At 34.9% G+C, this 15,029-nt stretch overlaps 1 protein-coding gene across 3 annotated transcripts in view; it reads left to right on the forward strand.

Moving 5' to 3' along the window:
- Positions 1-15,029, forward strand: part of Gart (trifunctional purine biosynthetic protein adenosine-3 Gart) — a 67,215-nt gene that overhangs the window by 27,041 nt on the left and 25,145 nt on the right. For all 3 annotated transcript variants that reach the window (XM_081741385.1, XM_081741384.1, XM_081741386.1), the window contains exons 8-13: positions 2,362-2,485; positions 4,026-4,245; positions 7,690-7,912; positions 10,163-10,361; positions 11,199-11,450; positions 14,731-14,934. In XM_081741385.1, coding sequence (XP_081597511.1) covers positions 2,362-2,485; positions 4,026-4,245; positions 7,690-7,912; positions 10,163-10,361; positions 11,199-11,450; positions 14,731-14,934 — 1,222 coding nt within the window. The remainder of the gene's footprint in view (positions 1-2,361; positions 2,486-4,025; positions 4,246-7,689; positions 7,913-10,162; positions 10,362-11,198; positions 11,451-14,730; positions 14,935-15,029) is intronic.

Genomic DNA, 15,029 nt, shown 5'->3' on the forward strand with positions numbered 1-15,029 from the left:
ACTGATAACAGAAGTATAATATTTTTATTTGTGTATTAATTATGATAATAATAGAAGAAACCTTATGTGATAAGTTTGTGTAGATGCTTTAAGAAAACACTACTGTAAAAGATGTAAGTTTCTCATTGAAATTTCAACCCTTACTACATAACAGACGTATACCAGGTCCAAGTGAATATTTGTATTTTTCTTCAGCTTAGTTTTGTAAGGTGTTAAACTCTAAACCCTAAACCTTGCTCTTTTCTATTCTATCACGGATTTATTCAAAGAAGTCATTAATCGTCGAATTTCCGTTGACTATACCGTCAACATTATCAAGACATGTGTGCCGACTAGCATGTTCTCACTGAACCCTCCTTTCTTCTTACTTGTCTTGACAATTCTGACAATGTAGTAAGCGAAAGTTTGGCGATTGATTTATTTTTAATTAAACCATAACAAAATAGAAAAGAATAAAGCTTACAACTTCTTAAGCGATCTTTTGAGTTTGTCTATAAGACAGTTCTTCAAATTACTGCCATGGACAATGCGTAACAGATGTTTAAGAAATACAAAGTAATTCAAATTTATGTAAAATATAACCATAAAGTTAATGTAAAAGGCCCCGCGTGAAAGACATTCTAAGTAAATGATGGTGGTTCTCTGCTTTGCTATTTGTATTTCAATTGAAAAAGCGACATACTACATATACGTGTAGTATTTTTTATGTCAGTTTCAAATGAATTTAGATGTTTGTCACAATAAATATCCTCCATCCTTACTAATATTCTTTTTGAAAATTTTCAGCACACAGCTGGTGTGCGGAATAAAGTACCAGAAACAGAAAATTGAACGTGTAGCTTTTAGCTCAGTATATTAGGTTAGCAAGGAAGAAACCAGGAGTTCAAAGCTCCTCCAAGTCAGTGTTCAGATTTTTGCATGTTACCCCAGAAAATAGGAGAATTCAATCGTATAAAAAAAAATTAAAAATTACACAACTACGTCTGTAATCGAGCTCAAGTTTTCAGCTTACGTGTCGATTTGTTAACCATTATGCTGTTCTGCCGTCTCTCTGAACAGCCATACATTCTACCACTGTTTAAGTCGGTTCTTAGTCCCTCAAGTCCACGTGGATCATGTCACATGTCCGGTTGTTCTTGGATAATCAAGTGTCTACATTACAGAACTTACGTGTTAGTTAAATTGTGTATAATGTGATAAATAGAGGAGATACGAGTAACTTAAGAGTGATAAAATGTATGGTTGTTCAGGAAGTATACTGGGTACCGTAGTGATTACCGCATTGGCATGGTAATCCAGAGACCCGGGTTTGATTTATGGTTCATTGTTTATTGTATATCAGTGAAGAATATAATTTTTGGCAGTTGGAAACCTACCCAGTATGTAAGAAGAAATATTTGGCATATTTTCATTAAGTTAATAATAAAATTTTACAAAAAATTTACAGGCGCAATAAAGTCAGTTCTGTTACTGAGATACCAAGTAAATGTTTGTCTTTTTCTCTTAGTAAAGATAAATTTTTGTAGTTCTTTAATTTCGTGCAGATAAAAATTTCTATTTGTATCGATGGCTTAAGTCAGTTGTTCAAAGTACCTGGATCTATGTGGATCCGATATCTTCATAAAAACCGAAATAGTCATGACTATATATATATATGTATATATATATATATATATATAGATAGATAGATAGATATAATGTATTAAAGAAATTTAAGAGTTTTAAGATCTCACTGAATCGATAGATTAAAAGTACTAAAGTACTTTTTACCAAATGAAAATGATAATGTGACTACAATAAAATTCTTTATGAAATCCTTTTGTAAGTAACATGATTCGCTTGCTGTTAAGTTTTTACTTGTTTTTCGTATTTATTGACCTTGAAATGTTCTTTACGATTTGATCTTAAATATTATAAATTTATAATGTTCGTAACTGGACCTTGAAAATAGTGGTGATAAAAATCTTTCATGTTGAGAATAATTAAGGGCACGGCATTTCAATATTTTGTATTGTATTCCTCATCTGCGTATTGTATATAAATACATGTGGTCTAAATGCGTGAAAATAAATCTGAAGGGTATAAAATTCTTGATAAGGGAAGAACTTAATAGTGTAGTGGTTAGCACATATTCACGATAAGAGAAGAACTGGATTCGATACGGACTCAGTTGTATTGTTTTATTTATTTATTGAATTTCATTAAATCTACACCTATAGAGGATTTTTTCTTCTTCTGTTTTTTTATGTATATGGCAGATTATTTCTTATGTGTATGGTTGATCAGATTAGTTTATCCTATGATAGTACACGCACAGGAATAGCAAAACACATGTAGTTATTTCCAGTTTCCACTTTTCAGGCTTGCTGTACAGGAAATTTGAGTTCTTGTGAATTGCAATGGAAACCGTCCACAAACGCTGTTGGAGTAGTGTTAGCGAGTGCTGGCTATCCTGAATCATCTACTAAAGGGAAAGTGATAACAGGTAAGTTGGAGAGAAGTCTCAAGGTTATAACCAATCTAAACTTTCTTACATATATATATATATATATATATATATATATATATATATATATATATATATATATATATATATATATATATATGAGATTTGCTAGTGATTAAATGTTGTACAGAAAAACAAGTTAGCAAATAGATAAATAAGGTGTAACACATGTTAATAGAATATTTTCGTCATTCAGTGGAACTTTGGACTATATGTCAATTTTGAGTAATTAGTTATAAAGTCTAAACTTTTGATAATTTTTAAGATGTATAATGGCTTTCATCCAATAATAAGGAAAAAGTCTAATAGGTCATGAAATCTCAAATACCTTCTAAATAGTCTATCGCCCCTTAGTGTTCCAGCACCCTCTGGGGAGCCTTAACACCCACGTTGAAAACCACTGCTCTAGAATGTGAAACTTTTCACAGTTTAGCTTAGAATTCATCCCGACGAAAAGCATTAATGTATTATGCCTAAAATATCGATAAGAAATTAGTGAGTATTGCATCATCACTATTGGAACACAAAGGTTAGTACAGGGTAAAATAAATAAATAAATAAATAAATAAATAAATAAAAAAGTATTCTATGTAATCAACTATAGTGCTTTCAAAACTAGAAACAAATTGACATTTGGAGAAGCACGTGGTACGCTGTTGCCACTTTGTGCGCATCCCAGTAAGTTATCAGCTGGAACTGTCCTCTGAGTCTTAACGAAAAAGAAAATCTCTAAAGATTGGTTTATTTGGATGGATGAAAGGATATGTTTATCGTCCCAGTTTGTGCATGTTAAGGTTTGTTGCCAAGAAAACCCTCCACCCACTATTGCTAAAATGACGTTTACGATTCGACCCTCGCTAAGTGACCGCAATAACTCTGTGAAGTAGATTTCCTTCTTCAAAACAAATCTGCACGTGTTTTTGAGCTGTTAATTTGTTTCTAGTTTTGAAAGCACTTTAGTTATTCTATTAACCATATCTCTCTTTTGGCTTAAAGGGCAATAACTGTGGAGCGTAAAGCAAGAAATTTAATTTTATTTTCATAGTGCGGAAGTCTCAGATTTGAATCCGATGTAAAGCAGGGGCGGATCCAGGGGAGCGATCGTGGCAATTGCCCCTCCTCCCCCAGAAGAGGAAACTTTCTTATTTTTTTATATGAAGAAACCCATCCATAAAAAGTTTGGAGCTCTTAAAAGTAGCTGTAAGTAGCAGTATTACTACCGACCCCCCCCCCCCCCCCAAGTCCGTCCTGGATCCGCCGCTGATGCAAAGTCATCGCAACTGTTTTCCTCAAGGGTTTCTTCAGTTCCATCAGGCGAAGCGCCTTTAAATATAGAGTCTGACACTTTCTTTTCCATGTTATTCTTTGTTAATGATTATAGTATAAATTGGCCTCGCAAACTGTATCTGGAAGTTGTCAAATCAAGAAACAAAACTGATAGCATTCTAACGTATTGCAAGGCATTGGAGTATACTATTGTCAAGATAAATTTCAAAAATTTCTTGAATTTTTGTTCCAGGGCTGGATGAAGTAACTAAACTTCCTGGCTACTTAGTATTTCACAGTGGCACAGCGTTAGATGGTGAAAATATAGTGACAAACGGAGGGCGTGTATTAATTGTTGTGGGCCTTGCCTCCTCTCTAGTTAATGCAGCTTCCAAAGCACAGCTAGGATGTAAGAAAGTAGTGTTTGATGGAGCTCATTATAGGAGGGACATAGGATTCAAAGGAATTGCAAGGTGAGAATTTTTAAAGTATCTGTTTCCTGACATAATCGTCGTACACTTTTGTCTTAAGGGTCTTCACTACAGCGAAATTAAACTGCCGCTAATTTTAGATTTTTTTTTTTGTAATATCTTCAAAATAAATAAAAAATATTCGAAAAGCAGAAACGTAGTGAACTCATCTATCTGCTTTCGATTTGCAACTGTAGATAGATTTAGCATTTTTGGCGGGTTCTGTAAATAGCAGCATACCAAAAGCAGATAGGTGAATTGTGGTAAAGGTATCACATGCAAAATCGCATTGTCTAGTTCACTACGTTTCTGTATTTCGAATATTTTTATTTGTTTTGAAAATATTACAGAAGAACTCTAAAATTAGCGGTAGTTTAATTTCGCTGTAGTGAAGACCCTTAATATTATATTTTAAAAGGTGCGGTGATATATGATATGTGTGTGTGTGTCAGATTAAAGGGTTTATTATTATTATTATTATTATTATTATTATTATTATTATTATTATTATTATTATTATTATTATTATTATTATTATTATTATTATTATTATTATGCGTAACTATTGGTAATTCACGGTTCCGGGTTTGATTCACGGTGGAGGCACTCGGTCAATAAAGTGTAAAAAGCTTTTTCAGGTCAACCATCTTGAATAAGGTTTTCATCATTCACACTAGGCAAATGCCTGGTACCTTACAGCTCACAGATGACAAGAAGAACCCTAGCAGAAGTAGTGTGACGTAGGTATGGGCTCGCCCACTTTTCGCACGGGGGTTTCAAATGACACCACGGAATAGCACACAGATAGCTACCCGGAGTAGCAGACGACATCTAAGTATAGACCACACCTCAAAAACCGAAAATGGACCTGACCGTGTCATTGACCTTTCCCCGCTACCCCTCTTTTAGGGTTCTTCTCGTCATCTGTGAGCTGTACATATAGGTTCCAGGCCTCTTTTTTTTCCCTCTCTTTACCCGGATAGTGTGCTCGCCGAGGAACGTCATCCCTCAAACGGGATGGGCTACCATGGCCATCGATGCCGACAGCCCAGAAATATTAAATTCAAATCCAAATCTATTAGTAATTCACTACGATAATTGTATATACTCGCAGTTTGAAGTTTGCGCGTAAGTTTTATATTTCCTTGTAATGAGAAAACGCATTACCCAACTTGGATGTAAAATATTAAGTACTCTTACTACTAGTGTGCCATTCTATGAGTCACTTCTGCAACATCCTTTCGCCAAGGTCACAGCAGTTAGCAACAACAACGATTATGCCATGAAATTTTTAATACTAGTCTTTGGGTTGGAAAAATAAGGAGCCAGAATTATGGTATTATGACAAGTGGAAGAAATGAAGTCCAGTGGCCGCCCAGAAAGGAAGTTTGACATCAGTTGCGGTGTTGCCAGATTGCAAGTTTTCTCGATCAACTTCGAATAGTATTGAAGTATTCGCCTTATTTTTGTAAGGATTGAAAATGGGTTAATTTGATATTAACATTTCGTTCAAAATAACCAAAATACACACGCGTATTACAATTTGACTTTTAATTGAGTCGTCCAGTTCTAAAAGGACTTTCGTCCATTTACAGCAAATACCAGAAAACTTACAAAAAATGTAGGATCTGCATGTTTTTGTAAAACTGGAAATATTTCCAGTTCTACAAAACGCATCAATCCTACAGTTTTTCTCGGTTTTCTAGAATTTGATATAAATGGACAACAGTCATTTTGGGACTGGATTACTCAATATAGGAAGAAGTTCAAATCTATGTGACTTCGATAGATTTTATAAATATCAGTACGTTTACTGACCGTTATAGTTTACACGAACTAAAATGTTTATAGGAAATGTTGGTGAGATGTAGGACACGTTTCAGCAAAATTAATACCTTTGAGACTTGGCAACAAAATGAAAAGCATTCCGTTGTCTCCTTTCTATTAAAATTGTGGACAGAGGAAATATTACTTCTGGCTTGCTTCTGCCGTTCTTGTGTATCTTTCATCCCATCACAACTCATCGTTGAATGCTTTTCAAGAACTTAAAGGAATTTTTAATGCATAAAATATGTTAAAGATCATATATTAATGCTTCTGTAACTTTAGTCATTCAAGGCAACTATTTATCTTCATGTTTATTTTGCAAGTGATGCGCTGCTTTGCGCTGATAATCACTTTGACAGTTCTCAGCTATGACGAAACAAGGACCAGCGGATTTCGTTCGTGGCACTTTAATTTCAACCTATACATTGTCTATTCAAATTACATTTGTTTGATAATGTAATAAAATTGAACATTACAAGCACTCACTTTATCGGACAATGATTATTTCTTCGTATATCATTTCGTTATTAACACACAGACCTGCTAGTTTTCTTTACCTGTTCATGAGTTACTATCTCAAAGAGTTCGTAACTAAACTCAATAGTTAGGGAGCGCGGTGACTCAGTGGTAGAGCGTTCACCTGCGGTGCGTGGAATCCATGGTTCGACCCCAACTCGCGCCGTGTGGACTTTGTGGTAGACAAACACCGTGCTCGTGGGTTTTCCCGTTTCCTCCCACTTTCTTCATTCCACCATTTCGCTCATTTCTCACTACCACCGTCTCCTTTAATCTAACCGGCATAACCGTGGGACGTAAAAACTTTAAGATTTCATTTCATTTCATTTAAACTCAATACACTCCACGTGTGTGTGTGTAAACTACTTGTTTCGCCTATCTTAAACATCTCTATGTGATTATCATTATGATATTCAATAATAAGCAGCTATTGTGAAGTTCTACATGGCATATTTTTTTTCTCATTCTCTTGTTCGACTCTGTTTCAAAAATATTTAGAAAAGTCAAATATTTTTGTGTTCTTGTGTTTACTAAGTTTTGACTTTGAAAATGTAATTTTCTTTTTTCTTTATATAGTATATTGTAACAATATTACTGTATACAGGGTGTTACAAAAGTTTGTTACAATATTTTGGTAATTGATTCCTCACATCAAAATAAGAAAAAAGTTCATATGGACCTGTGGTCGGAAGTGCATAGTTTCGTAGTTATAAGGTGCCAAAAACGTGAAAAAAATGAACTTTTAAAGGTCCACCGTTCCACAATTATAGGACCGATCGTAGTCGGGACAAGAAATCACTGAGAAACTAGTATGTGAACTATCCAAATATCCATCTTTCAGAATCTTTAGTACTTGCACAATCATTTTTAGAGAGGTTTTTGGGAGTACTTTATCACTCTCTACCTACACCGCTAACAATTGGCGTGCAAGTACTGAAGCATTCGCAAACATGAATATTTGGATAGTTCGCATACCAGTTCCTCAGTGCCTTGACCCGACTACAATAGGACCCATAGTAGTGGAGCTATAAACTTTTACGGTCGGTCGAAAAGAAATATCCTCCCGTGCTAATAACTTGTAAAATTCCTATTGATTTCTCGTAGGTCACTGTTGCGAGAAGGTGAGTTGACGTACCAGAAGAGTGGAGTCGATATTACGGCAGCAGACGATCTGATACGACAGATCAAGCCAGGCATAGATGAAACGAAGCGTAGTGGAGTTGTGGGTTCCATCGGAGGATTTGGAGGCCTTTTTGATGTCAAAGCTGCTGGGTTTACAGAGCCGTTACTCGTCTCAGGAACTGATGGTGTCGGCACAAAGTTAAAAGTGAGTTGATTTTTAATGTTTTTAAGGACTGTTATTTTTAATGTTGTTTGTCTATTAAAACTATGAAGAATAAAGACCTCAAAAATGTAGATTAAGACATAGATTTACGTGCAGGGTGAGGACATTCCTCTAATGTTTTGGCATCCTCTAAAAATTCTATTAAACAATACACTTTTTGAGATTTACTTTAGTTTTTTTAAATGACAAATAGTTCAGTGTAGAGTTTTTCCTTTCTTATTCTCCTCTCGTAATCCGAATATTAATGCCTACGTAGGATGTAGGAATTAAAATTAAACTTTATAGAGTAATTATAGGAACTCTCAAATTGTGTATCTATAATTTATTTTATATAATTCAATAGAATGGATTGTAAATAAAATCAAATGAAATGTTTGAGTTTAAGGTCCCACGATTTTGTCTGTTAGGCTAAAGGAGACTATGATTAAAGCAAATGAATGATGATAGAAGAATTGATGGAATGAGGAGGTGGGAGGAAACGGGAGTATCCCGAGAAAAAAACTCATGAGCACGTTGTCGTCCACCACAAATTTGTCCGAAGATCGAACCAGGGGCCCCACGCACCAGAGGTAAGCGCTCTACTGTTGAACCACCGTACCTCCCACAAAGTGAATTGTAATTGTTCTTTCTTGTGCAATTGTAAAACGTATCAGCAGTCTTCTTAGTTTCTTTTCGGTAATATATGTATTAATGTGTAAGTTACAAGTTCTTTCAGGTTTTTCTGAAGTTTCCTAAGAAAGCGTGTTAAATACCACCGGCTGACTGAATAAATTTATATAAATGTATACAGTATATCTCCGATTTTACGTTTCCGCATTTAGCGAAAGATTAATTTGGTCCGCAAAATAACGCTATTTACATACTGCATTTAAATCCTCATTTAAGGAAAACCATACTAGTAATAGAAAATATTGATGTACATCGCTCATGGAACGCCATATTTACCAGAATTGACTGATATTTCCATTGCAAAACTTGATTTCGTAACGGTTTGCGTGTATTTCGTGAAGTTAGCCGTGGTTTTTCGAAATTTGCTCTTGTGGAAGCTGTTTTTATTATTAGCTCCTGGTATAAGCATACAGAAGCTTATAGTTTCCTGCTTGGTGGCCGGATATAAATCAAATGTGGTGGGCAAGTAGCCTATCGTCATCTAAAGAATCAAGATCTCTATATTTGATGGCCGATCTCAGACAGACAAGATTCATCTTGCCTTATTTGTGGTACTTTATTTCTCGGTAACTGGTGGCCGGATCTGAACGAAATTTGGTGAGCAAATAGCCAATTATCTGAGGAAAGATTACTATATTTGGTGGCCATACTCGGCCAGGTACAGACTCGGTTTGGCGACGGAATCTGTTCCAGAACTTTGCACTCTGAGTTCGGTGCACTGACTGTGTTCCCCTCGTTAAAATCAGGATAATGTATTCGCAGTAGCCATAGTTCAAGAAGGAAAGAAGCTTACGGAGGCAGAAGAAAATAATTAAACTACCACATCATCGGGAAGCATGATTTTAAAATCCAAAGAAGCTATCCGTGAAACTGCAGCGCAATATTGTTCCGGTTCTACTAAACAAAATAAATTTTAAAAATAAATAAAATCTTCTACGTGGAACAATCCTTAAAAGTGGAAATGAAAATCATTCACTTCTACTGCTTTAAAAACACAAAATGTATTAAAATATTCATAATAGTTAACGTTTTTTTTAATGATCTGCACTTCTTTTAGATCAACCCCTATTTAATAAAAGCCTCAATTTAAAGAAAGAAAGAAATTCCGAAGGAATTCGTTACGTAGGGGTTATACTGTGCTCTGTTCCGTTACGTAGAGGTTTACCCTCTGCTTCTGTTCCAGTGTTCAGCATTTTTTTTTTTTTTTAATCTAATAAACGCTTAGTGTGTTAAATATTGTAATTTTGATATTTGAACATAAAATTTAAGTATTCTGCCTTCATTGGCAAGACGCGTGACGCAATTTAAAAATTTTTATTTACTGCAACCCGCCACTGATACCTTCATTTCAATGGAAAATTTGAAATGAATATCATCTATCAATTACAGTCCTTTTTTGGTGTTGTTTCTTCAAAACTATGGTTTTCTCAGATTTCACGCTGCTTTTCTTGATTATTTTACTTTATTTTATTTTGCTTTGTTTTCTTAACTGCTTTTTTCGTTTGTTTTTCTTTTCTTTTATTATTTTTTTTAAAAATTGCATTCTGTTAATTTTATTTAAAGATTGCTCAAGCATGTAATTCTCATTCGACGATTGGCATTGACTTGGTCGCAATGTGTGTCAATGATATTCTTGCACATGGAGCAGAACCTTTGTTCTTCCTCGACTATTATGCATGTGGATCTCTTGATGTAAAAGTTGCCAGTGAAGTAATACGAAGTGTCAAAGATGGTTGCCAGCAGGCTGGCTGTGCTCTAATAGGTAAGTTTTTTTTCTTGTTTTTAATAATATATACATCGTACTTTATTTTGAAACGTTTTTGTCTTTTGTTTATATTTAACTTCATGAGACATGGATCTAAAGTTTAAGGTTGGTGTAAAGGGATAAGTTTTGCCGATAGATGTCACTACGGTCTTCATATCTCATGTATTTTTTACCTTTTACGAAAATTTACAATTTCTCTTACAAATTTTAACCTGGAGACTTCAAATTTTTAGAAAAGGAACTTCATAATCTATCGAAGGCAACAATCCGTGCCGATTTTTCATTTAGAATTTTCTTCTGGTGCTTGGGGTCCCGGGTTCGATCCCAGCCTCCGCCAAGTGAACTTTGTGGTGGACAAACACCGTGCTCGTGGGTTTTCTCGGAGTTCTCCCGTTTCCTCCCACTTTCTTCATTCCATCATTTTCACTCATCTCTCATCATCACCGTCTCCTTTAGCCTAACCGGCATAACCGTGGGACGTAAAACTTAAAGATTTCATTTTCATTTCATTTTTACAAATTACAGAATTATGATTATCTGCTTACAGCAGTATTTATTTATACATAAACAAAGAACAACGTTATTCAAACGAGCATGGTATTAAATCCAAAAGTATATTGCCAGTATTTATTCCTAATAATTTCAGTTTTAATTTCTTTGAGAGCTCCTGAAACGTTATGTATTCCCGATTCAATGTAAGGAATCTCCTCTTTCAGTTTTGTTTGTTTGTTTTGTTTAATCCACTTGCATTTTGCCATTAAAGGTTTTAATTGTAAATTATAAATGAATGTAATCTAACCACATATAATTTGTTGAAACTCTTTTGTTTTACAGGAGGCGAAACAGCCGAAATGCCAGGAATTTACTCAGGATCGGAATACGATTTGGCCGGTTTTGCTGTTGGTGCTGTAGAACGAAAGAATTTGCTTCCGCTCACTGATCAGATAAAGCCTGGAGATGTTTTGATAGGAATTCCGTCCAGCGGTGTTCACAGCAATGGTTTTAGTTTGGTTAGGAAAATACTGGAGAAATCAGGAAAAAAGTACAGCGACATAGCACCGTTTAGCGAGACTGCAAAAACGTTTGGTAAGTCAAAGAAGATATTGGAGAATAAAATATTTACCTGTATACACCTTCTTTTGTTTATTTCAGTAACTCTTGACTGTTATTTCTTTGAAGGGACGAAAATTTGTTGAAAGAAAGAAAAAAAAAAGATCCAATTGGTTACATTTGCTGTTGTTTTCCAAAAACTTCTGGTCCACTATGTTATGTTTAGATTTTTTCTTCTTATCTACACACTGAGTCTTTTGTTCAGTTTGGTATAAGAGGTATATTAATCCAGTACAAATTATGAAAAAAACGATAAATATGAAGGTTTTCAACATAAACACTTAGTTTTAACGTAGATGTATCGCATCCATATTGTTTTAGTATTGCCAATTCCTAAGTCCAACTTGATGCGTAGAAGAAACCCCTAAAAACGTTAGATCTACGTTTTGAATTCCTGAGCAGTCTTGATTATGTGAATATAAGTACGTGAATAAAAAGTAGATAACATAAGGCAGTGGTTCCTAACCGATGTCTCATGCAGTCCCGTAAGATGTCTAGAGAGATTTTAAGATTTAAAAATCATGAAGCGTTTAATAATTAGCTAAAATCAATTTTGAGATAGACTGTACCAGTCAACAATGCTCAGTATTAGATAAGAGTCATTTTATAAGCTTGCACTATGATAATGTATATTATTATAAATAATAGAAAATCTAAGAGGTGTGTCGCAATTTCGTGGACGTTCAGCAGTGTGTCATCAGTCAAAAAAGGTTGGGAACCACTGCTTTAATACGAGAAAATATATATTGTGGCAGAGCCCGTATATCTTATTTATTTCAAGTATATTTTAGTTAATCATATTTTATTGAAGATTTAAATTTTGAGTTTTAAGATTAATAAAAACAGCAAAGTAACAGTTAAACAATAATCAATGGAAAACAAATTACATAAACGTTGAAGTCATTGCTTTTAAAACTTATGTAACAATGGTATGTAACACGCTTTCTTTAGCAAATTGTTTTCATGACAGGAAATTAAAGTTAAAATCCAAATAATGGCTGATCGGAAAGAATTAACGGAATTCATTGTAAGTAAATTGTAAGATGTTTGTGAACACTAGACACTTTCTCGGGTATGTTAAAATTGCCAGGAATCGTGAGTCGAAGCATTCCAAGAATTGCCAGTCGTCGACCACAATGAGGAAACGACTGCGTTTCCTAGACAAGAAAGAGCACACGCCTCTGACGTCATGCAGAAACGGCGGATTCCAGAACAGAAGAAGTTCCACAAAACCGAGAGGACCAGAGGGTTCGACGAGGAGAGTTCGACCAAGAGAGTTCTACGAGAGAGTTTGACGGAGAGATCGAGACAGTCGAGAGCAGTCGGATAAAAAGAGTCGGAGATCGAAGTTAAAGGATTCTATCTAATAAAATGTCTAGTAACAGCTTTTCTTAAGCTACGCGATTCAACATTTAACTAGACGAACTCTGAAAAATTCATTATACGTTTTGAAGAATAATTAATATGCTAGCCGTTGGCAGAACTTCGGTACATTCAACATAGATCGCAGCTTGTTCGTAGTTCGAACCTCCGTTCCGTCCAGTGAAGAGTCAACAGCGAGACACCGCCCAGCCTGTGGCCTGACGGTAGGAAGGAATCATTGGACCAGCACCTGCAGGAGTAGCAGAGCAGAACACCAAGAGGCATGTGCTTCTTTCTAAACATTAGTCGACAGCTCAATGTTTGGTATGCAATGTTAGATCTGGCAAACTTGTAATTACCCGAATTAGCACACGACACTTTACACTTACTTACACCAAGTAATGAAAATACAACAGTTATTTAATTATCAAAATCTTGAGTTGTTATTCAGTTATTGAAATCCCCGTAATATCATGAACCAAACCATTACCTCTCGCATTGTATTAGGTTGCGTTCCCACTCATTTCAGATAGTGAGTGGAAGGTAACTTCTCTGTGTTCACACAAACATCCCCAAGTTTAGAAACGAACCAGGGAGGTTGTCAATATATACCAGTATATATATATGATGAACCAAAAATACATGGACAGCAGACGGAATAGAGTTTGTGTTAGGGTTATACTATAACAGTGGTGTTCATTAAAGCTATGGTGTTTGTGTTATATTAAATTTTATAACTAAATTTATTTAAATTTAATCTTGAATTGTAATAGTAAATATAATGTGTAATCTCAAAATAAATTATCTTTACCGACAATAATAGTAAATTATCTTTATTGTTTACCTACTTTTCACACTATTTTATATTTATTTTCATGTAGATTTCCTTTAACGTGGGTTCACATGGCGCGTCTTTAGGTTGCTGTTCGAGACGACAAGGGGTGGTGCTCCATCTGAGGCTAACATCATTATTCTGGTAAAAAAAAAAAAAGGGCTCGTTCAGAAACATCTACAGAAGTTATCGATCAGGAGAGATAACTTAGTACTAGCTAACTAACTTAAAAATGGATTTGGAACATGATATATAGGAAGTCTTCATTGTACATTTTTTATGGAGAAGTAAATAAAAATCACGAACTAGGAACAGGATTTTTCGTTCACAATCGTGTAATATCAACAATTAAGCGTGTTGAATTTGTTAATAATACTCTTTTTTTTTTTTCTTTCTCTTCTTTATGTATTATTACTCTTCAGGGTCGGTGGTGCGGTATTATTGTCCTTATTGTATATGTCCTAACAGGTTTTTATGAAGAAGTAGAACGTGTATTTATCCAACTCTTGTGATATTATATGAAAATTCTATTAGGAGATTTGAATGCGAAGATGGAGCAAGGGAATATTTTCAAACCAATACTAGGGAAAAATGTTTGCGTAAGGAAAGTAATGATAACAGGGATTAGAATCGTGAACTTCGACACGTCTGAAAATCTTATCGTGAGGAGCACAAATTCCCACAACGTGACATTCATAAATATACATTCATTTCATGGGGTGTAGCACCAAGAAGTTTAGAGTTTAATAATTCTATATCATAAAACTTTCAAGCAATCATACCGTGATGTCTTGTAGACAAGGAAAGAAGAGGGAAAATCCAGATGGATGATTATGAAGGAATTGGAGGAATGAAGATAGGGGAAAGAACGGGAGAATGTAAGAGAATTAGTCTCACAAACGTGGAATCGAACGAAGGACTGTGGGCACAAAAGGAAAGAATTTTTATCACTGAGCACTGTTTATTTCTTGCTAAGGGCAAGGAAATGTTTCGTTTAAATCTTTTAGTGTATAAAGTATATAAAATTGTTTGGTTTGATTCAAAGTGATTGAATCATTGCAGGCGAAGAACTATTAACTCCCACGAAGATTTATTTTAAGAGCTTGCTGAACGTTTTGAAAAGCGGGAAAGCGAAAGCCTTGGCTCATATAACTGGAGGAGGACTGACAGAAAATATTCCTCGAGTATTGCCGAAGGGAGTCAAAGCCGTGTTGAACGCTAAAAATTGGAAAATTTTACCAGTATTTGGCTGGCTGGCAGCTATAGGTACGTATCATACATTAAGAGTTCTTTTATCCATGGAATAAAATGAGTAATTTATTTTTTTAAGAGCTTGGCTTGATATGAAGACGACCAGGTAG

The sequence above is a fragment of the Thermobia domestica genome, chromosome 15 (genome assembly GCF_964235325.1).
Source record: "Thermobia domestica chromosome 15, izTheDome1.hap1.1, whole genome shotgun sequence".
NCBI lineage: Eukaryota > Metazoa > Arthropoda > Insecta > Zygentoma > Lepismatidae > Thermobia > Thermobia domestica.